Source organism: Pelophylax lessonae, assembly GCF_965119305.1.
Source record: "Pelophylax lessonae genome assembly, chromosome: 2".
Taxonomy (NCBI): Eukaryota; Metazoa; Chordata; class Amphibia; order Anura; family Ranidae; genus Pelophylax; species Pelophylax lessonae.
Genome location: NC_138769.1, coordinates 335,197,258 through 335,222,008, shown reverse-complemented (window position 1 = coordinate 335,222,008; position 24,751 = coordinate 335,197,258). Strand labels below are relative to the sequence as shown.

At 37.1% G+C, this 24,751-nt stretch overlaps 1 protein-coding gene across 1 annotated transcript; it reads left to right on the top strand.

Annotated features, from left to right (window-relative positions):
- The first annotated feature begins 21,500 nt into the window (after positions 1-21,500).
- HTR1D (5-hydroxytryptamine receptor 1D) lies at positions 21,501-23,296 on the top strand. The gene has a single exon (XM_082246545.1). The coding sequence runs from the start codon at positions 21,658-21,660 to the stop codon at positions 22,789-22,791; it is 1,134 nt and encodes a 377-aa protein (XP_082102671.1). The 5' UTR covers positions 21,501-21,657; the 3' UTR covers positions 22,792-23,296.
- The last annotated feature ends 1,455 nt before the right edge of the window (positions 23,297-24,751 follow it).

Here is a 24,751-nt window from a genome sequence, read left to right as displayed (position 1 = left end):
TTAGTCACTCAGGATTGCACTGTGTAAATCTCAAGAATGAATGGACAAAAATACAAATCCTTTTAGCAGATAAAAGAGCTCCAATATATGTATTTAATCTTTGTACGGAGCGGCTTCCCTGCTGCATTGTGAACACAGGGGGCCATTGAGAGGACACATTGGAAATTCTAAGCGTTCTCTGATTGGATGGAGAGGTGGAGAGGTGGTGCGGTGATAACAGGACCTCCACCTTGTTCAATCAGAGAATTTATTACATTCATTGAGAAGATGAAAAGTATTCTCTGCATGGTGCCCTTGCCAAGCAGACAACCTCTTGGGTTCACAATGCAGCAGGGCAGCCACTCAGCATGAGACCTAGAAGCTAGTGGAGATCACTGAAGTAGTGGTGCCTACTACAGTGATTTCCAGCTTCCAGGGAGGTCTCCCAGGTATGGTATTTGCATAGCTGGACCAATGAAACCATATAAAGATATCCATTCCTGGAATTCATATTTAAATAGGGGTTAATATGAACTGGTAAAGTTGCTTCACCTAGTATCATATAAAGATCTAAGGTCACCCCCGTAAATACCATGTAACTATAATGTTGTACATTGTACTTCTCAATGTAGCTTTTTAACAGTGTCTGGAACAGTGTATAGATGTTCTGTTTTATACATGTGTTTCTGAATCAAACCCTTACATCAGAATTTTTGCTGGATTAAAACAAAAGTATACAGAGTTGGCCAAATCTACTGTAAGTGGAAAGCAAATGAAAATGAAATTCTTCGTTTTGAGTTGTTCCATTCTCATTCTTTTGTGTTAATCTGGGCATTGGACCACAAGTACCTGTAGAAAATTCCGCCTAGCTTGCATAACTGCACCTTAGCAAGCTTGGGCTGTAATGTTACCAACAATTTTGCTATCACCAGGCAAAAATCAATGTATAGCACTTAAAATTTCAAACAGAGTAGTTACTTATCTATGTCTAATTCTGGTTTTGGATGTACTACTATGAAAAAAAAATCACTTTGATCAACCTAATGTGTCGCATGCTTCCTGGTTGTGTACTCCAAGTACCACCACCTCTCATACCATGAGCCCCCCTCCAATCATAGACCTCTTTAAGGGATCAATCTTAGATCTTCATTGTGATGGTATGATAAGTAATGCTCCACTTAGGACATCTAATGGAATGACATCTGCAGTATTATAATTGCGGTGTGTGTGGCCTTTAAGGGATCAGATCTCCTCTTCCACTCCTCTGTAGGCAAGCTCAAATAACAAGGGAACTCCTTATGGTGTAGTATGTAAAGCTTTTATTTTATGAATAAAGGTATTGCCCTTACAATAAGGTTGGTTAAAATTTCATGTAAAGTATATTAGTAACAAATGTGCTATAGTTCCAAAAATAAACATATACAATATAAAATGTGAGAGATATGCAAACCTCTGCTGCAGTGTTTTTGACAATTTATGACAAGTGTTTTGCAAATTTGGAACATTTTATATGTTATATGTTTATTTTACGAATTGTTGGGCAGCACATTTTGAACTAATATTTGCTGCTGTGATAAATATCTCATAGCGTACTGGTGGCTCTTCCATACAAGTGTTTTTTTTTTTGGTTTTGTCTTCTACAAGCAGGGTAAATCCTGGTTCACACTGGTGCAATGCGGAAAACCCTGCGAATCAGTGTTGGTTCCCGCATCACACCAGAATCGCACAGTGGTTCACACTGAGATCTGCGAATCGCTGGGGTTGTCAAGGTAAAGTTAATGACACCCCCAGATTGGTTCGCAGATCGCAGTGCGTACTGTGAAATGGTGCAGGAATCCGATCACATAGGTGTGAAAACCCACGCGATCTGATTCCAGTGCAAACCAAAAAAAGGGTCCTGCACCATTTTGGTGCGAATATGATGTGATTTTCAGCCATACATACAGGCGATATCTGTACTTTCCTGGAGTAGAATTTTTTTCTCCTACTTCCACTTTTACTTCACTACATTTTTTCGATGATTTCAATACTTCTACTCCGATATTTTTTTTTTGTGCTGCATAGTTACTAGTTACTATTATAAAAATTACCACTGCCAGAACAGTAGATGTCAGGTTTCATGAAACTCAAAACATGTGTATTATCAGCGCATACGAAAATAAATGCTACTGTATGTATAAATAAAAGCTGCATTTGAAATAATAAAAAACAATATAATGTTCAAACTTTTGACTTCTTTCTTTAATAACTACATAACTACATAACACAGTACTTGTACTTTTACTTTCAGTACTTGAGTAGCAATTTTTTTTTTTTCAAAACTACTGGTACTTTTACTTTCAGTACTTGAGTAGCAAAATGTTTAAAAAAACTACTTGCAATACTTAAGTACAAAAAATGTTGAATACTTTAGTACTTCTACTCAAGTCACTTTTTGATCGAGCACTTCCACTTCTACTCAAGTCACTTTTTGATCGAGCACTTGTACTTTTACTCAAGTATGGGTTTCGAGTACTTTATACAACTCTGGGTGGGACATTTTTTTGTCGGAAAATTGTGATTTATAAGTTGTTAACCATGAAGCATGTGACACATTAACATGTGGTGAACTGTTAGATGAACAAAGAAAAATATCAGATATTTTTTAATGTTTTATTTTTAAGCAATTATGTGGTGGATTATTTTGTTTATTTGACCTGATGTACACATTTGTACATTAATAATTATTATACTTACATTTAATTTTATATTTTTGGTGTTAAATAAGGTGAGCGCAACATCTCACTTCACTATATTTCACATGGGAAGCTGGGCACTGTCACGGGGGACATGCACTAATGGTAAAAAATCTTAAGGGTGAATTTGAAAATACGCAAATTCCCTAGCCCCTTAATGCCTGGAGGTAAAATTAATCTTAATGACTTAACACAGTTTTGCAACTTCGGCATGTATTGGTAAAACAGTACATATCTGTTCATATTATTACACCTAGTTAGAATATCCAGGTACATTATACCTTGTTTTTTTAAAGATAAATTGAGCATTTATTTTGTGGTAAGTAAGTGGTAATGGATATCTCCTGATTTATTTTTCATCAAATGAAAACTGCCTCGATAAAAAAAACTGTTCCAAAGAAAGTCAAACATTAGCTGTACATTTCTTGCCATGACCATGACAATATATATATATATATATATATATATATATATATATATATACAGTGCTTTGCGAAAGTATTCGGCCCCCTTGAACTTTTAGACCTTTTGCCACATTTCAGGCTTCAAACATAAAGATATAAAACTGTAATTTTTTGTGAAGAATAAACAACAAGTGGGACACAATCATGAAGTGGAACGAAATTTATTGGATATTTCAAACTTTTTTAACAAATAAAAAACTGAAAAATTGGGCGTGCAAAATTATTCAGCCCCTTAAGTTAATACTTTGTAGCGCCACCTTTTGCTGCGATTACAGCTGTAAGACGCTTGGGGTATGTCTCTATCAGTTTTGCACATCGAGAGACTGAAATTTTTGCCCATTCCTCCTTGCAAAACAGCTCGAGTTCAGTGAGGTTGGATGGAGAGCGTTTGTGAACAGCAGTTTTCAGTTCTTTCCACAGATACTCGATTGGATTCAGGTCTGGACTTTGACTTGGCCATTCTAACACCTGGATATGTTTATTTGTGAACCATTTCATTGTAGATTTTTCTTTATGTTTTGGATCATTGTCTTGTTGGAAGACAAATCTCTGTCCCAGTCTCAGGTCTTTTGCAGACTCCATCAGGTTTTCTTCCAGAATGGTCCTGTATTCATCCATCTTCCCATCAATTTTAACCATCTTCCCTGTCCCTGCTGAAGAAAAGCAGGCCCAAACCTTGATGCTGCCACCACCATGTTTGACAGTGGGGATGGTGTGTTCAGGGTAATGAGCTGTGTTGCTTTTACGCCAAACATAACATTTTGCTTTGTTGCCAAAAAATTTGATTTTGGTTTCATCTGACCAGAGCACCTTCTTCCACATGTTTGGTGTGTCTCCCAGGTGGCTTGCGGCAAACTTTAAACTACACTTTTTATGGATATCTTTAAGAAATGGATGTCTTCTTGCCACTCTTCCATAAAGGCCAGATTTGTACAGTATACGACTGATTGTTGTCCTATGGACAGAGTCTCCCACCTCAGCTGTAGATCTCTGCAGTTCATCCAGAGTGATCATGGGCCTCTTGGCTGCATCTCTGATCAGTCTTCTTCTTGTATGAGCTGAAAGTTTAGAGGGACGGCCAGGTCTTCATAGATTTGCAGTGGTCTGATACTCCTTCCATTTCAATATTATCGCTTGCACAGTGCTCCTTGGGATGTTTAAAGCTTGGCAAATCTTTTTGTATCCAAATCCGGCTTTAAACTTCTCCACAACAGTATCTCGGACCTGCCTGGTGTGTTCCTTGTTCTTCATGATGCTCTCTGCGCTTTAAACTGACCTCTGAGACTATCACAATGCAGGTGCATTTATACGGAGACTTGATTACACACAGGTGGATTCTATTTATCATCATTAGTCATTTAGGTCAACATTGGATCATTCAGAGATCCTCACTGAACTTCTGGAGAGAGTTTGCTGCACTGAAAGTAAAGGGGCTGAATAGTTTTGCACGCCCAATTTTTCAGTTTTTTATTTGTTAAAAAAGTTTGAAATATCCAATAAATTTCGTTCCACTTCATGATTGTGTCCCACTTGTCGATTCTTCACAAAAAATTACAGTTTTATATCTTTATGTTTGAAGCCTGAAATGTGGCAAAAGGTTGCAAAGTTCAAGGGGGCCGAATACTTTCGCAAGGCACTGTATATATATATATATATATATATATATATATATATATATATATATATATAAATACATTTTCCTATCCCTGACTGATGCCATATATGTACCCATAGTAGGGCTAAGAAACACTAGTGTATATTTGTTTGTTTTTTATTTTTATCCTATCTAAACATCTAGCCTTGATCTTTGACCCAGCCCTGACTTTGGATCTTTAATTTTATTCTTTTTACACAGATTTATTATTTTTTTTTTTTTTTACATTCAGAGGAGAAAGAGAACTCAATAGTGTTTTTTGCTGATTGATCACTGTGATAGCCACAGTGATCACATTATCAAGAGCCATTCCACTTGGTTCCCAATCATTAGGAGAAGACCAGGAGCTGTTGATGACAGCTCAATTCCAGTGCATCAAGAACAAACTCCAGTTGCAGTTTATATATGAGATGTCACCAAAGAAGGCCCACTTCCATGATGTAGTATATGTGTCTAACACTGGCAGGAACTAACATCAAAACCTAAGAAAATTCTATGCTCGGTGTCATGTAAAAATGCAAAATCCTGCCAATTATAATATTGAGTGGCAGCAGCCCTTTAAAATATATACAAACAAACATCTACTAAAAAAATATAGTACTATCACTTTAAAAATGACTAAACCAAACAATGTGTGAAACAAATAGTGTCCTTCAAATAAATGATTTTAAGTAAAGTCCAATGTGATCCTAATCGTGTGTTAAATCACTTCCAATATTACTGTGCAGATTGTTACAGGGTGACAGTCTTATCCACCACTAAAGGTCCTAAGCAGCTTTCCATAGGAACTGACCTCTAGTTACAGGAGGTCATACAAGCTTGTCCTTTATCATAGGGTAAAATATGGTGTAAAATAGATTATTCACAGCAGGACCCTCCACTTTTTACAATGGCTCCAAGGACTCATTGGGACTCATGACCCAGTAAGGAAACAAAGGGCAAATTGCATGTAGTGTAAAAAGTAATCAAATTGTGACCCTATTACAAGCATTCATATACTCACTCAAAAGTGTGACTTGAATAGCATAAAAAAACCCCACAAAATTCCAGTGCCCTCACTCACACAATGTGAATCTCCAAGCAAAATGACACTGATCTACCACGAGAAAGGCTCATATGCCATTTTCCAAAGGCTAAGACCCCTTCGTTGAAAGTGTTCAGATGCTCTTGTATGATGGGTCAAAATGTGTCATGGATTCGCCAGATTGCTTTTTATTCCTTTTAATTTTTTTTTTCCAATTTATTCCTTTTAATGGCCCCGAGTATTAACACGTAATAGGCCCCAGTTTAAAAAGAAGATAAACCACACAAAACATAATACATATGACTTATATTTCGTATTTATTTAGTAAACAAACATACTCACAAAGGTGTCTACTAGACCTCCAATGCCTCCCCCACCATTCAGTGCAGCTAATCAAGCATAGATCTACAGGCTAAAGAAGTCCATGAATGACAGCTGTGATCTAGGAAGTGACGTAATAGACGTCACTTCCTGGTTTTGTTTTTTGCAGTGGAATCAGGAAATGGATGTAACCCAATCACCTCCTGGTCACAACGTTGCCACCATTTACTATGGTCCTAAACTTAGGAACAAGAGAACCTGGGAACCAGCATGGACAGTGGCTGGGTTGTCCGGCCCTTCTCACCACTGTAAAAGCGGTCATTTTTACTTACCAGCTGATTGCCAGCTGGAAAAAAATTACACCAAGCTCATGGCTGCAGCTACAGCCATGATCTAGTTTTAACCACTTCAAGTCCAGGAATTGTAAAATGGCCTAAGGATGTGATGTGGTTTAACTCCACATCTCACTCTATGCAGTTTGTAAAATTTCCCTATGCTTTCCCTGGAATAGCGTCCATTTTACTAACATTATGGCAAATCCACTGTACACTACAAGTGCACTTGGAAGTGCAGTCACTGTAGATCTGAAGGAAAGATCTGATATGAGGGAAAGCTCTCCTGATTTCTATCATCCAATCTTGTGCAGGTAAAAATGCATTTTTTTTTTCATTTTCCTTGCATGTTTCCCTTCGTTCTACAGCATGGGTGTCCAACCTTTTGGCTTCTCTGGGCCATATTGAGTGTAGAGAAATTTTCTCGGGCCGCATATAAAATACATACTTTAGTTAAGGTATATAAGTAAAAAAACGCAGTGAACAGTGGATTTGCCTTTGGTAAATAAACCCCTCTGTTTGCTGAGTTCTGCAGCCTTTCTTGTACCCCAAAGTGGATGGGAACCTTAAGCCAGGTGTGAGACAGGCATGAAGGTGGTAAATTTAACAAAACTTCCTACCCCAGTGTTTTGATGATGGATACAAGACGCATTAGAGTTAATTTACTAAAAGTGTAGGCTGTTTAGTTAGCTAAAAAAAATAAATAAATAAATAAATCTGTGTTCTCTTTAAATTCGCAATCATGTGCAAGGATAATTAAAAATACATATATATATTTTTGCTTGACAATTAAAGTGAAGGCACAATTTAAAAATTAATAAAATCTTTCCTAATTGACAGTCTTTCTTCAGTTAGTAAATCAACAACAATATTTTGATAGATAGATAGATAGATAGATAGATAGATAGATAGATAGATAGATAGATAGATAGATAGATAGATAGATAGATAGATAGATAGATAGATAGATAGATAGATAGATAGATAGATAGATAGATAGATAGATAGATAGATAGATAGATAGATAGATAGATAGATAGATAGATAGATAGATAGATAGATAGATAGATAGATAGATAGATAGATAGATAGATAGATAGATAGATAGATAGATAGATAGATAGATAGATAGATAGATAGATAGATAGATAGATAGATAGATAGATAGATAGATAGATAGATAGATAGATAGATAGATAGATAGATAGATAGATAGATAGATAGATAGATAGATAGATAGATAGATAGATAGATAGATAGATAGATAGATAGATAGATAGATAGATAGATAGATAGATAGATAGATAGATAGATAGATAGATAGATAGATAGATAGATAGATAGATAGATAGATTAGATAGATAGATAGATAGATAGATAGATAGATAGATAGATAGATAGATAGATAGATAGATAGATAGATAGATAGATAGATAGATAGATAGATAGATAGATAGATAGATAGATAGATAGATAGATAGATAGATAGATAGATAGATAGATAGATAGATAGATAGATAGATAGATAGATAGATAGATAGATAGATAGATTAGATAGATAGATAGATAGATAGATAGATAGATAGATAGATAGATAGATAGATAGATAGATAGATAGATAGATAGATAGATAGATAGATAGATAGATAGATAGATAGATAGATAGATAGATAGATAGATAGATAGATAGATAGATAGATAGATAGATAGATAGATAGATAGATAGATAGATAGATAGATAGATAGATAAATAGATAGATAGATAGATAGATAGATAGATAGATAGACAGACAGACAGAGAGATAGACTTTTTGTACACAGTTTTGTATGCTACATTTGGAGACTTTGATTTTATCCATTGCCATTATTGTTACAATGTCGTAAGCACTGGAAATGTAAGTAATAAACTATTACAAAGGCTCCCTCATGTGGTTAAATGGTGAAGCATTAAAAGTGAAATTCATTCTACTGTATACTGTACAGTAGAGCTGCACGATTAATCGTTAAAAAATTGCGATCTTGATTCCCCCCCCCCCCCTTCTCCAGCCTCCAGCAAATGTTTATCAACATTGTTAAGGCTCCTAGATAACTTTAAACACAGTGCCATTACAATGTATCATTTCCTTCTTTTAGATCAAAGGAATGAACTTCCGTCTGTAAGTGAGGGCAGTTTAACCTCTTAAAGACCAGGCCTTTTTCTGACACTTGTTGCTTACAAGTTAAAATTGCTAGAAAAATACTTAGAACCTACAAATATTATATATATATATATATATATATATATATATATATATATATATATATATATATATATATATATATATATATATATATATACATATATATATATATATATATATATATATATATATATACATATATATATATATATATATATATATATATATATATATATATATAATTTTTTTTTTTTTAGCTAAATATTTTATGTCACACTGTATTTGCACTGCAGTCTTTCAAACACAATTTTTTTGGTAAAAAATACACTTTAATGACTTTAAAAAAAACTAAACAGTAAAGTTAGCCCAATTTGTTTTGTGTAATGTGAAAAATGATGTTACGCCGAGAATCCTGATCTTTATTCTAAGAAAAAAATCTGTGATTCTCATTTTATCCAGAATCATGCAGCTCTACTGACAGACTCATCATCAGAAAAAGGATGTGTTAGATACTTTTGTCAATCTGGTAGTTCTTTATTGTATATAAGACTTCCTGAAGTCCCATTATGGAAGTTTAAACATTACCAACTTTAGTTACCAACTGCTTTATGGAACGCCAAAGCTGAATTTGGCTGTAATTGTTTTTGATGAGGTTACAGAGTTTGTACACAATCACAAACACAGCAGCATTGTTTTGAATATACACAAAAACTCTGGAGTTGCAGGAAGGTCTTCGGAGTTAACATAGGCTAAAATTATATGTGAATGTTGGCTTCTCTAATAAAAAAGTTTATCCAGAAATAATATAAAAATACAGAGAGCTACGCTTATGTTTTATTTATTGCTGTGTTTTTTATTATTAATTTATTTTTTGTCTTGTTTTTTTCAGGATTTTTTTGCTAATTGTACATGTGATGTAAAAATATTATTTTGCAATTCCATAGCATTTAGACATAGCAGATGTATTGGCAAGTTTGATTTTGTACTGAAATGCAGTTTCACATTTTGGCTGTTTTTTTATAAAAAAAAGAAATGTGCAGGGTATTTATTAAATGTATTAAAACATTATGGGGGTAATTTACTAAAACTGGAGAGTGCAAAATCTGGTGCCGATCTGCATGGTATCCAATCAGCTCTAACTTCAACTTGTTCAGTTAAGCTTTGACAAAAAAAAAAAAAACTGGAAGCTGATTGGTTTCTATGCAGAGCTGCACCAGATTTTGGACTCACCAGTTTTAGTAAATCAACACCCATATGGTCTTTAAAAAATGGTATACATAATTTAAATGAAGCTGCTAAATTTGTTTTGTGTATCTAGGATTATAGGAGCACCTTTGCCCAGTTTATGTAAATTTAGGCTTCAAATATTATTAACAAGCAGTAACAGATTTACCACCAGCGCTGGTTTTAAACGACACTGGGAAAGCAGCTATTTTTCCGAGTTCCATTTTAAAATGGTACAGGGAATCAGCAGCTCCTATGAGTGCTGGGGGGGGGGCGGGGGGGGGGGTGCGGGTTAAGGCTTGGTTCACACTATTCCTCCATTCACCCCTATGGAGTGGCAGATGTCAGCGGTGACATGACTGCTGACACCTGCCGCTATCCGTTCCGATCCTGTCCATCAAATCCAGAAGGATGGTGACCCTATTTTCCATCCGTCTGGAGGATTTGTTTGGATCGGATGAAAATAGACAGGCGGACCGTTTTCATCTGATCTCCCCATAGCCACCTGCTCAGCGGGGATCAGAAGATCGATTCCCCACAAAGCAAGCGGATTCCGTTAAACAGATTTGCCCACTGTTAAAGGGCCCTAAGGATAGAACTGCTGACTGTCTGTGGCATAACAGATACATAGTTGCATAGTAGATTAGGTTGTAAAAAGACAAAGGTCCATTGAGTCCAACGTATGTGTGTGTAAGTATGTGTGTGTGTGTATCAGATTGAGTTGTCTAAGAGCATATATACCCCTGCATAGTATGCCCATTGAAGAAAACATCTACAAGATTGTCAACACTCCTAGGTGACACCACTGTCTGGGGAAGGGAGTTCTACATTTTTGCTTCTCTAACTGTGAAGAATCCTCTGCACAATTTCAGATTAATTCTCTTTTCCTCCAAGTGTCCTTGTTGGGGCTCTTTATTTAAATAAATTGTTACCATCACTACAGTCACTGTTCCTTAATTTGTAGATAGTGATAATGTCACCACTTTAATGTCTCTTATCTAAGATAAATATGAACAATTGATTTAATCCTTCCTTGTAATTGAGGTCTTCTAGACCTCTTATTGATCTCGTTGCCCTTAGTTGGACTGTGTCTAATTCTAGGACATCCTTCTTGGTAATTGCTGACCAGAACTGTAGTGTATACACAAGATGAAGCTGAGCCAGTGTTTTGTAAAGGGATAAAAGGATTGATTTACCACTTAGATAAATACTATTTCCAATGCACGATAGTATTGTGCTTGGTTTGCTAGCTGCAGCTTGGCATTGTGTGCTATTGCTACGTTTGTGGTCTACTAGGATCTTTTTCCTTCACAAATCTCCCCAGTGTATCACCTTCTAATGAGTATTTTACATATATTTTTTTTAACTCCCAAATGTATAACTTTACCTTTTCAATATTGAACCATTAGATTGCCTATCCCCCTATTCTATCAAGGCCCTGCTGTAGTATTGATTTATCTTATGCCTAGCTTATTTTTTTGCATAATTTGGGTGTTGTCTGCAAATACTTAGATTTAATTCCAGATTCCGACCGCATCATTGTGATTTATGAACAGGTTAAACAGCATTAGCCCTAGTGCACACTATTCACCCTCCTAGGCTGAATCATGTATTACTACTCTCTGAACCCTTCCTGAAATAATTTGTATCCATTAACATGCACTTGCTTCCATGCCCCTTGACCTCAGTTTGTAAATTAAAAATTTGTGGGGCACAGTGGTAAATGCTTTTGCAAAGTCAAAACATTTCAAGCTTAATAATAAAAAAAAAAAAAAACATAAAAATCTTAGTGCTTTCTGCTATAAAAATGGTTAAAAACATTCACATGTACATGATGAAATACGTGCACTTCAAACTATAAAAATATCAGAGTTTGTAATCCAGTCTTTCCTGATGGATAAAGGCAGAGCCCTGCTCACTCTCCTCTATGAAAAACCACACTCCGTAGAGTGATGACATCACCGGAACAAGCTCCCCCTTACGCGTTACGCCCACAGGACTTCATCAGAGGCTTCAGAAGCTTGTGGGCATAACAAGATTAAGAGTCGGTTCACACTAAGGCGATACGACTCTGTACTACTTCGGGGGCAACTTGTGCATTGCCATGTACCACGACTTTGGAGCGACTTGCAGGGACTTCACATAATGGAAGTCTATGCAAGTCGCTCCGAGGTCGCCCCGAAGTAGTACAGGACCCTTTTTCTAAGTCGGAGCGACTTGTGTCGCTCCTATTAGAACGGCTCCTGTAGCAGTCAATGGACCGCGAGGGAGTGCGACTTGTCAGGCTGACAAGTCGCCTGACAAGTCGCGCTACTGTGGACCGGCACTAAAACTGAACTTGAAATGTTTTTCTATATATCCTGTAACTTGAGAAGTCCAACTCTTAAACCTGAAAGAGCAAAGTGTATGTGGAGCATTCTCAAGGATTACCCAAGAGGGAAATATGCTTTCCTGACCTTCTGTAATTTAAGAGGTAGAGCCCGTAATTACTCATTACACATATGGTGGAAGATACATGTGTTAGAGTGAATTTACAATGTGGTGGACTTCTGTGAAGATTATCACACAGGATTGTGTGCTGCATATGGACTTGTATCACTATACACAGAGGACTTGATTTACTGAAGGCAAACTGACTGTGCACTTTGCAAAGTGCAGTTGCTCCAGATCTAAGTAAATGAGGTAAGGCTTCACTTTGCAAAGAATAGACAATCAAATGCAAGGCAAATAAAAAAAAACAGCATTTTTGCTTGCACATGATTGGATGATGGAAGTCAGCAGAGCTCTTCCTCATTTACTAAGCTCTGAGCAATTGCACTTGCAGAGTGCAACTGCACTTTGCAAAGTGCATAGTCTATTTTCCTTTAGTAAATCAACCCCATAGTGTGTATATGTGTGCACTATTTACATTGATTGAATCAGTGTTTATATCTCCGATTTTATTACTTTTGTTCAGTCTATGTTTGTATTTTGTTTGTATTTTACAATTGTATACACATATAAGAGTTAGGGGTCCATGTATTATTTAATGGGGAGTGCTGCACAGTTTTCTTGTTTTTTGGATATATGTTCCATGTGTGAATCAAATTCTATGCTGACAAGCTCTAAATAAAGAAGTTGGATTGTTCTATATATATAGCTGCATGGGTATATTCATATTTAGAAATGATGTCTACTGCCATACCTCTGCCCAAGCTACTGTTTACTGCCTTGTAAAATTCTAGCAAATTGGTTTTATAAAAGTGGACCTTTAAAAATCCATGTTGGCTGTTCGTAATAATATTTTCTTTGACAAATTCTTCTATAGAGTTGCTTAGCATACCCTCGAGCACCTTCCAGACTAAAACCTGGTTAACACTCTAAAGCTGGATACACACTATACAATTTTCTTCCTTTAGACTTACCAAAACCATATAATATGAGGTCAAACCTAAACACTTTCAATTTGTATGCAATCAGGTAGGCCCTTGTACTACATAGTTGAAGGTAAATCTAAAGGAAATCTACCAAAAAAAGTTGTATAGTGTGTATCCAGCTTTAGTTTGGGTTGAACTAAAAAAACTGTCAGCTCTGGTAGGAGCCACTGTACTAATGATTAAACCTTAGTACAGCTATCTCCCCTGCTTAGCTGTTGTTGTGTTCTTACAGGGAGGCAAACCCCCACCCCCACCCCCTCCCCGCCAGAACACTTGATCAGCGCTCTCGCTGATTGGGAGCCAGTTGACTGCTGGTTTTCCAGCATGCTCGTTGGACAAAAGCTGGCCTAGCGGCCGGCTTCTCTCGGACAAGGTGCCATACACACCGGCCGAATGTTGGCCATTTTTTTTAACTGCCCGACGTCGGCCGGCATTTGCACCGTGTGTTTGAGGCTTAATGATATTAATGTGTATTGGGGTGTAAGGAGTGTGGTGATGTCACAAGTTACCTCACAGAACGAGTACAAAGGCCATGACAGCTCTGCTGCAATTCTGTCAAGTATTTCTATACATTTATAAATGGAGGACGGGCGGATGAATGAGAGGTCTGCCTCCTTTGCAAAGTTGTATCTATCTCTCTCCTTGCAGAGAGAAAAATAAACATATCTGTGTACTAAAAAATATTTATGATAATAAAATATAAGATAAAATATAAAGAAAAAATACCAAGGGCTTGATCTATGTCAGTGCCAGGGTTTGTGTTTGGGTCAAGTAAGGGTCAAAAGTCAAGGTCAGGGTCAGTATATTTTTGGCAGGATTTTTTTTTTAAATTAGTATCCGAGTCAGTTAGTGTTATGCCCCGTACACACGCAACGATTATCAGCCGACCGATCGGCCGTCTTTTGTCCAGTGTAGTTGTGTTGGTTGAAATGTGCTCTAGACTGCACACAATTTTTTTCGGCCAACAACAACCAACTTCAGAAGTGATGTCATGTGCTGGTTTACTTTACATGTGTTTTTTCTTCTCTGAGCATGCCCAGTCTTGCTCATCTGATTTTTGTCTGCCGAAATCTGTACTGACTGACGGAAAATCGGCCGTTATGTTGACGGCCAACAAATATTTTATAGTCTGCACACCAGATTTTGTTCGGCCGAAAAGTCGCAGTCGGTTGTCAGAAGCATCATACTAACAAGCCGACAATCGGCCGATCGGACGTTGGCCGAAAATTCACGGCCAACAATTGTTGCGTGTGTATGAGGCATTAGTGTGTTTTAGGTAGGATTAAAAAAAAGCAAAATTCACACTATTGTTTCTGGGCTGTACTACAGGTACATACAAAAGCCAACATATACATGTGTTATCACTGCAATCCTTGGGAGAAGGAAAATGTATTTTAGGTTTCTCTTTGGTGGTAGGTTATGGTAGTAGCAAGAAATATACAGCTAAATTTAAAAAAATAATGTTTTACTATTTTGGGCCAAAATCAGGAGATATCCATTACCATTTACCACCAAATGAAAGCCTAATTTGTCTTAAAAAAAAAAAAAAATAATAAAACAAGATATAATCCCCCTGGATGCACAAAGTAGCTGTGATGATATGTACAATTTTACTAATACATGCCAAAGTTGCAAAATTGTGCTTAGGCATTAACATTTGTTTTAACCTTAGGCATGAAGGGGTTAACCCAATTTACATTGCCTGTTAACTTGGCTATAATTCTATGACTAACTTGTCAGCCTAAACTTACATTTACATTTTTTTCCAAAAGATTTTATTGATACATTTTTAACGGTAACACAGGATTATTAATACCACAGATAAGTATATAAATAACATAAAATATAGTCATAACATAAAATTGTCAGTTTTGTGGCCACCCTTTCTCCCAGCTTATTTTAGTAAGTAGGCAGTCTTCTTTACACACACAAAGTGGGGAGGTTTTGACAGCAAGGCTCCAACTGGAACACACTGTCAATATTACAGCTAGTTCTGCAAAGAAGCCCACTGTGTACACTATGCATAGGCGTGCGCACAGGGTGTGCTGAGTGTGCCTGGGCACACCCTAATCACCTAGTGCACATTAGCATTATCGCTTTGTGTGCAGGCGGGGAGATGGGAAAGATCTCACTCTTACCAGCTCAGCCATAAGAGAAGTGCTAAAGCACTTCTCTTTCATTGTGCCAGCAGGGAGAGATGAATGCACCGCCCCGGTGCATTCATGTAGTGTATACATGTAGACACACACATGCATGCGTGTTTAATATTTGAGGTGCACACCCTAATGTAATAGGCTGCGCACACTTATGACACTATGCCCACTAAGCACACATAGTGGGGAAGTTTCTTCCCCACTATGTGTGGCCCGCATGCCCACTGTTTCATGTAGTTCTGCCCACCCACCAGTTAGCTGGTGATATAATCCTGCCCACTGCCCTCCTGCTATGTTATGTAAGCCCCAGATGGGGAACTTCCCCACTGTGTGTGTCCACAGCCATACTAATAGAAATGCTCCCAGCTGTGCTGCAGGGGGGCATATTTTTCTGTCATTTCTGTCATATGACAGAAAAACAAAAGAATAAAAAAAACGTAAAAAAAATAATTTCTTTTCAGGAAATAATTCTGTTTTGCCCAATGTAATTACGTTTGTTGTATTACAATGAGCTTTTAAAACATTGTGTTCATAATTACTTTAAATATTTTTAAACGATTGTAATTGTACAATTTTTACAATTAATATATTAAACAGAGACACACTGCCATCTTAAAGCCTAACTCCTATAATACTATGGGGTTGATTTACTAAAAGCAAATAGACATGTACTTTGCACGTGCAGTTGCACTCATTTTACGCAGAGCTTAGTGAATATGGTAAATCTTCAATTTATAAAGAATACCCAGTCAGGTGCAAGGAAAATAATAATAATAAACAACATTTTTGCTTGCACATGATAGGATGATTGAAATGAACAGAGCTTCACCGCCTCACTAAGTTCTGGGGAAAAAAAAAGTACAACTGCACTTGCACAGTGCACTGTCTAGGGGCGTATTATGAAATGAGTGGGCCCGTGTGCAAGATAAAAATGTGGGCCCCAAGCATCGATAAAAATATGTTTATTAAAAAAAGTGGCAAAATGTAGGCGTGGCTTTAATAGTGCTAAAGGGTGTGGCTTAAAGGGGGTGTGGCTTAATAGAAACTGAGATGACTTACATAGTGCAGAATGCAGTAATGTTAAATAGGTAATGTACAGTGCGAATTGTACGGCCGTGGGTAGTATGTGCAGGAGAGGGGTGTGGAGTGTATGGCAGTGTGTAGTATGTGCAGAAGAGGAGTATTGTGTGTATGGCAGTGGGTAGTATGTGCAGAAGAGGAATATTGTATGTATGGTGGTAGGTAGTATGTGAACAAGAGGAGTGCAGAGTGTACGGCGGTGGGTAGTATGTGCAGGAGAGGAGTACAGAGTGTATGGCAGTGGGAAGTATGTGCAGGAGAGAAGTGTGGAGTGTATGGAGGAGGGTAGTATGTGTAAAAGAAGAATGAGGAGTGTATGTAGGTGTATAATGTGCAGGTGAGAAGTGCAGAGTGTACCTTGGTGGGTAGTATGTTCAGGATGGTGACAGTAGGGCAGTGGACAGTGTCAGTAGTTCTTTTTATAGTTTATTTTTATAATTTTTTTTTATTTTATTTTTTTTTTTAATTTAATTTGTAGTATTATTTTTTTTTCATTTTTATAAAATGCTTTTTAGGGGCCAGTGGGTTGTGTCAGTAGGGCAGTAGAGCAATGGACAGTGTCAGAATTTTTTCTATTACATTATTGTTGTACAGTTTAATTTTTTAATTATTTTGTACAATTTATTTTTGTATTCGTTTTTTTCACAATGATTGGGGTGGGGGGTAAGTGGACGGTGTCAGTAGTTGTTTGCTTTTATTATTTTATCTATTATTTTTTACAATGTTGTTGTTTATTATCTTTTTTAAATAATGAAAAAAATATATTTTTACAGTGCTTCTGGGGAAGGGGGTGGGGGTATTGGGCAGTGGATGGTGTCAGTATGGCAGTGGACAGTGTCAGTAGAGCGATGGATTGTGTCAGTATTTTTTTTTATTTTATAAGTTTTTTTTTTTTTTTACAATTTAATTTGTTTTTGATTTTTTTTCAAAGCTTTTTGGGGGGAGGGGGATGGGGCAGGGGATAGTGTCAGTAGGGCAGGGAGGGAGTGGCGTGGTTTATTTTGTTTTTTTGTTTTTTTACAATTTCATTTTTTTATAATTATTTTACATTTTTTTTTTATTTATTTTATTTATTTTTTTTATTTATTTTTTTTTTTTTATCAGCCCTGTTGGTGGACTTTGGTGAGATATCAGGGGTCTAAACAGAACCCTGACCTCTTTGAGACAGAGAAAGGGACTGAGGACACAGATTCCCAAGTCCCTTTCTCAGCAGCTGCAGCATTGAAAATGAATGAACAGAATACAGAGTCTCCTGTTCATTCATAAACTGAATCACAGTTTACTCTGCTCAGTTAACACAGGACACAGGAGCGATTGGGAGCATGGGGGGGTGGAGGAGAGCACTGAGGGGGGCCAGAGAAGGAAGACAGGGGGCCAGAGGAGCACACTGGGGGTGGAGGAGGAGGACACAGGGAACAGCTGGGGATCGGTGCGGCGGGAGAGACAGTTGTAATCACCGATTCCCCTGCATGGCTTTTCAGCTGACAGCCACGGGAGGGAGAGGAGAAGAAGTGTCTGTCAGCTGAAAAGCCATGCAGGGGAATCGGTGATTACAACTGTCCCTCCCAGCGCTTCGGCTGTGAAACGGGACCATCCATGTTGGCAGTGTGTGTCACAATGGGCCCCCCTCCTTGGGGGCCCATGTGCAGTGAACACCCTGCACAAATAGATGATATGCCACTGGCAATGTCTATTTGTCTTTATCAAATCAACCACTATAGGTCCTTTCACAAGGTCCGCCTCTGCCGGTGGACTCCGTTCTTCTCAGCGGGGATCGATCCGCCGATCCCTGCTGAGCAGGCGGATGACAGCTCTGTCTCTGCTCTGTGTGCAGAGATGGAGCTGTCAGATCCCCGCTGTCCTCTATGGGGGAATCGGATTTCACATATAGGATCAGAATCGGATAGCAGCGGGTGTCAGCGGAGATGTCTCCGCTGACATCCGCTGCCCCATAGGGATGCATGGAGGATCCGAACAGGTCCACCTAAAAAACTGACAGGTGGATCTGATCGGATCGTTCGTCTGAAAGGACCCTAAGACTTTAAAATGTTCATTTGAACCAAGCTGTCCCAAACCATCTATTTCCTTTACTAATCGATCAGCTACATACAGTATACAGCACAGTGTTCTGACGGCGGTACAGGGACTTCCCATCCTGTTGCCAGAATAAAATCGAGTAGGGCTGAGTTCTGCTCAGCCATTTATAGGAAACCTTGTATTTGTATCAGTGAATACAAGGTTTCCTGTGGCTGATGTAGAGAGGCAGTGTATGCCCTTGCCCTCTCCACCTCAGCCAATTACAGGAAGCCTTGTATTCATTCACGTCTCATAAAGGTTAAAAACCTTCTATTGTTAGCCCACCCCCCAAAAAAAAATCCTTACATGAACCCAATTTCAATCCAGCTCTGTGACTAAGAGCAGCAGCACTGCTCTCTCTCTCCCTCCTCACTGGGCTCAGTGAGAGCAGCAGCAGCAGCCAATGGCTGTCAATTAAATCCAGTGACGAGGATTCAGGGACAAAGCCGAGCTGCACTAGGTTTGTCAATGGTCACACAGAGCGCAGTTCAGCTTTCAGTCCGCACATGTGCCACCAGGGGAAGCAGCTTCAATGGTGGCACACGGAGAAGAGAAGGAGCCCAGAACACCAGCAGGGGACCCCAGATGGGGAAGATTGGGGCTGCTCTGTGCAAAACCAGTGTACAGAGCAATTACATATAACACGTTTGTTATTTAAAAAAAATAACTTTACAATCACCTTAAAGCCGCAGGGGCATCTGCAGGTGGAAGTGCAGTTTTTAAATAAACCAAAGCATGTGATTATTAGGACACTATAGCTATTTGAAGGGGAAACATTGATTACCTTTCCCTCTGCATGGGAAATGTGAATTCTACAGGTTACAGGCAGAAGAATGTTAGGCTAAATGAACATTGAATCTGCACAAAGGACATTCTCAACCCCTTCAATAAATGAACAATGCTGAATGTATTGTTCAAGTAGTTTATATGGGAATGGGAAAAATGAGACAACGCAAAATCAGTAGACAGCCTTAAAATAAATATAGCCGTTTTAAAAAAGCATCTAACATGTCTGTGTTTTGGAGGTTATATACACATCACCTCTTGAGGAATTATGTTTATACAATGTTTAGTGAATGCTAACAAAAGCAATAGCCTGTGTTAAACATTTATGCATTGAAGTGGTAAACATCTAAAACAAGGATTTGCTGTACTATGTTTAATATGATGAAAGCCAAAATCATCCTGAAATACAAACCAATCATGCAAAAAAGCCATACACCATCATTCCAATTTGAAATTGGCAGTTATAATATGATAGATAGTCCTTTCTTAACGAATTAGATAAAGAAGATAGAAAGTTAATGCATGAAGCTTCTGGGCTATTAAAGGTAACCTGTACTGGGAGAAAGCAAGGAATGCCATTGGTGTCTACTGAAAGTGCTGGTTGTCTGACTTTTTCTGGCTTTATTTCATTCTGAGTAAAGGTGATTGGACAATTTCACTGAATTTAATTTCTGATTTATTAACTTCACCAAAAGTTTGACAAAACTTGCCTCTAATTTCACCAAGTGAAACTGCAAGGTAAAAATGTTTATTTTTTGAATCCAAGAACGTGTGGTTAACAGTCGATTTCTCAACCCTCTGAAACCATTTAAAGCCCATTGTACTCGTAACAACCATTCTTCCCTCTTGACTCGAATAGCGAAATTTTGCCAAAACTTTTGCAATTTTTCCAAATCTTCAGGGAATAAAAAACTCCCAATTTCAATTATCCCTAATTCAGAGTTACTAACCAAGAGCAAACATGCAGCATGTAAAGTCAGAACACTTGAAGCTTGTTCAGAAGCACAGACATGCAGCTTAAAGTGGTTCTAATGTCTAAGTGTTTTTAATGCATTCCCTGCGAAGTAAAAAAACACCCCACTACTTGTTCCAGGTTCCCTTCAATCACTTATCTGACACCTCTCACAATCCATCCCCTGTCTCTGCTGGCAGTCCCGCTTATTTATTTTTTTTTTCTTGATTCACAGGATACAATGGGAGCAGCCAGAGCCATAGGCTCTTGCTGCTATCAGTCAAATCCTGCAAGGAATGAGCAGGAGGTATGACTGAGCAGGGCTATGTGTGTGTCTATGGACAAACACAGCCCGACTCGGAAGTAAAACCACATGGATTCCCTAGAGCATATAGCTTTAAAATCATTTTAAATATTTCTCTCCGTACATAGGATTCTAAAAACAAAGCCTCTAGTGTAATATCTTTAATTTCAGACTTAACAGAGCTAAGATAAAGATAAGAGAACATTCCTTCATGACATCATCCTTCTTCTACACAATATCTTTTTATTATTATTATTATTTTGCTTAAAATGTATATTCATTTTATTATACCTATAATTTGATTAATCTAACATTTTGCTTTTTTTTTTTTTGTTTTTTTGTTTTTTAGGCCACAAGGATTTTCATAGTGAACTTTAAGAAGCTTTGAGAAATGTTTCAAGTGCTTGAAGATTCTAATGGCTGTCAAATGTATAACTCCAGTGATAACATCACATTTTAAACTCACCCCAGATCAACAGAAACCATGGCAATTAGCCTTTGCAGATGAGAAAGTTCAAAGATTTATTTTTAGGAAACATTATCTTTTAGTTCTCTGATATTTGTGTGAAATAACACATTCCCACTATTTAATTAATATGAAACCATGCTGGGATATGTATAAAAAAAAAAAAGTTTATTTTTGTGAAACATTATAGATGCACTATTTTACGTCCTATGTACCAACATTAAATATTATCACTATCAATATATTATCAATATTGTTTAATTAACACAAATTTCAAAAATATTCTTGAAACTGTTGGCTATAAAAAATGTTAACAAGAAAATGTACACATCTTTAATGTTAATTATATAAATTGAATGTATTTTTTTTAAACGAACCAACCAAATAAAACAGGATTTACCTAAATCAAAAATTACACATAAACTCAAATTTATGCATTAAAAGTACAAACATTATATAAAATATTGACTCAAATAAATTGAAATTGTTCATAAAAATAAATGGTATAAAAATGAATTTTTATAACCAAACTCTGGACCCACAGCTTGACATTGTGCCAGAGATCTTGTTAAATTTGTCTGGGACAGATACAGAGTGGGATGAATCAACAGTATTAGGAATAAAAACCACACTTGCACTGCTTTTATCATTATTAACGCTAGCAACTCTTCTTTCAAATATTTTTGTAATTATCACTATATATATGACTCGAAAGCTTCACACCCCAGCAAATTATTTGATTGGCTCATTGGCATTTACAGATTTATTGGTGTCTATTCTAGTGATGCCTATAAGTATTGTCCACACTGTAAATCACTCGTGGTCATTTGGTCAGGTAATATGTGATATCTGGCTGTTATCGGATATCACCTGTTGTACAGCTTCCATACTCCATCTCTGTGTTATTGCATTAGACAGATACTGGGCCATTACAGATGCCCTGGAATATTCTAAACATCGTACAGCAGGAAGAGCAGTTGCAATGATTTCAGTGGTTTGGGTAATATCTATATGCATCTCCATCCCACCACTCTTTTGGAGACAAGCCAAAGCTCAAGAAGAACTTATGGATTGTTCCATTAACACGGATCAGATTTCTTATACTATATACTCTACCTGTGGTGCATTCTACATACCTACAGTATTGTTGATCATATTATATGGAAGAATATATGTAGCAGCAAGGACACGAATTCTTAAACCACCATCCATTTATGGAAAGAGATTTACCACTGCTCAGTTAATCACTGGCTCAACTGGGTCTTCTTTCTGTTCAGTTAATGTGAACTCTCATGGAGGTCATCCACACACTGGAGTATCTCCAGTATGTATCAACCATATCAAGATAAAACTTACAGACAGTGTTCTGGAAAGGAAGAGACTATCTGTAGCCAGAGAAAGAAAAGCCACAAAAACTCTTGGAATAATTCTCGGGGCTTTCATTGTATGCTGGTTGCCTTTCTTTGTGGTGTCTCTGGTCTTACCTATATGTAGAGATGCTTGCTGGTTCCATCCATTATTATTTGACTTGTTCACTTGGCTGGGATATTTTAACTCTCTTATCAACCCTGTAATATACACAGCTTTCAATGAAGATTTTAAACAAGCTTTTCAAAAACTTATAAGGCTTAAGAAGATTTCCTAGAACTTTCTGGAATGTAATCCCTGTCATACGGAAGTGTGCGATGCTGCTAGCTTCATAAATATTGGTGGAACTAATATTAAGAAAGACCAGTGAAATATATGAAATTGAACTTTACTTATTTTAGACATGAAAAGCCATCACATCCATGCCAGGAATGTTATTAAAAACAAAACATATTTTAAGGAATAATTTAGTATTGTTTTAATTGTGCAGCTTATGAACATGTGAATGTGCATTATCCACTATAACTAAAATGTTTTATGATTATTTTTTTATGAAGCAAAGATATCAACATTATGTTTTGTATACCTTGTGCTCACTATATGTGGCTAGGTGGTCACTATCAAAACACGAATAACATGTTTTCCTGTATAGTGAAAAGTAATATTTATTTGATATAACATGCATAAACAGCCATAGCTATTTACAATTTTATTGTTATTTGTGGTTTTAGTTGGCAAAATAGTAATCTCTTCAGCACATTGCACTAAACAGAAAAAAGTATTCCTTTCTCTTTGTATTCCTAAATATGCCATACCCTATGGTTGATCTACTATAATAACCAAAAAATCCCATACTGTATAATCATCATATGACACAAGAGCCAGATATTCCTACACATCATTTAAATTACTATCAGACCTTTGTTAAAAAAAGTTCTGCTCCTTATATACATCAAATCAAAACAGCATCGGTGGAATATAAAATTCATCCATAATTAAAGGAACAAGTAGTCGTCCTTAAAAAGTAGGCTATTTGATTTTAGGGATTCCGTCTCTAAAATCAGTTGCTTTTATTATAGCTTACATTCAGTCTTATCTAACTGGTATTCCTCTTCATCATAATAGCTTTCATCCAGCCTTTATGGACCCCCCCCCCCTTTTTTTTTGTGTGTGCCATATATTACACCTGATGTAAGAGCCACTCATGGAAATTATCATGAGCAATGTATAAGAAGCAAACGTTGTTCAACCTGAGATAAAAAATTTTAGTGGACCTCAGCCAACTTTTCTAACAAACACACTTAAATGTTGTAGAAATGTAAAATCACTATCCAGTAAAAAGCCAACACACCTTAAATTACATAAACTGACTCAAACAAAGGAAGAACATATTCTAAACATATAGATAATATTTATCCAAGCATTTCAAAATAATGTACATAACTATATATAAATGCAAGGCTGCTGATATAAGTTACATTTACAAAAATGGTATACCATCGTGGGATACATGGTAATGTGGGCCACAGTATGTATGAAGTGGCAGCAGTTGTCCACTGGGTTAACCCACCCACCTGGTCCCATTTGAGTCAGCTACAAAGTAGCTGGGGGCAGTAAGGCCAGGGGCCATACATGCTCATCCAATGCTATTTTTCTAATGATGGAACACATGATGTGCCAAGATGAGCATCTAAGGAATATAAACAAATACCAGTCTATATATAAATACATACGTTATAAATGTATAATGTAATGTATATGAACAGTTCAAGTGGGTTTGTACTGCACTTTTATTCAGCAAGGCAGCAAACACAGTCTTCTGCACGAAGGCTTTTATTCAGCAAGTCCCAAGCATAAAACAAGCCACCGTCAAAATGCAGGTCAGTTTCTGACTAATATAATGAAAAGAAATGGCTGCACTCAGATGTGGTCAAAATCCAGGTTTATTGGACATCCCAATGTGGCAAAAAAGTGGCAAGGTAGACGCGTTTCACACACTAAGATGTGTGCTTAATCATTGACTAGCAGAATGTCCCGCCAATGGGTTCTCTAACACAAACAGGTAGCACTTGTACTATTCTTAATGTTCTGCCAGCAGTCAGTCTTTTCACAAAAACAGTAGGCTCACACAGCCAAGAAAGCAAAATAGAGACTGGAAGAGCCCTTTATGTGACCTTGAAACCATGAAAAAATTCGTGCAACCATGAAAAACTGTCAACTAAATTGCCACAATTATA

Bases quoted from the DNA above. Each gene is read 5' to 3' on its own strand.
- HTR1D (XM_082246545.1), top strand. From the start codon at position 21,658: ATGAATTTTTATAACCAAACTCTGGACCCACAGCTTGACATTGTGCCA.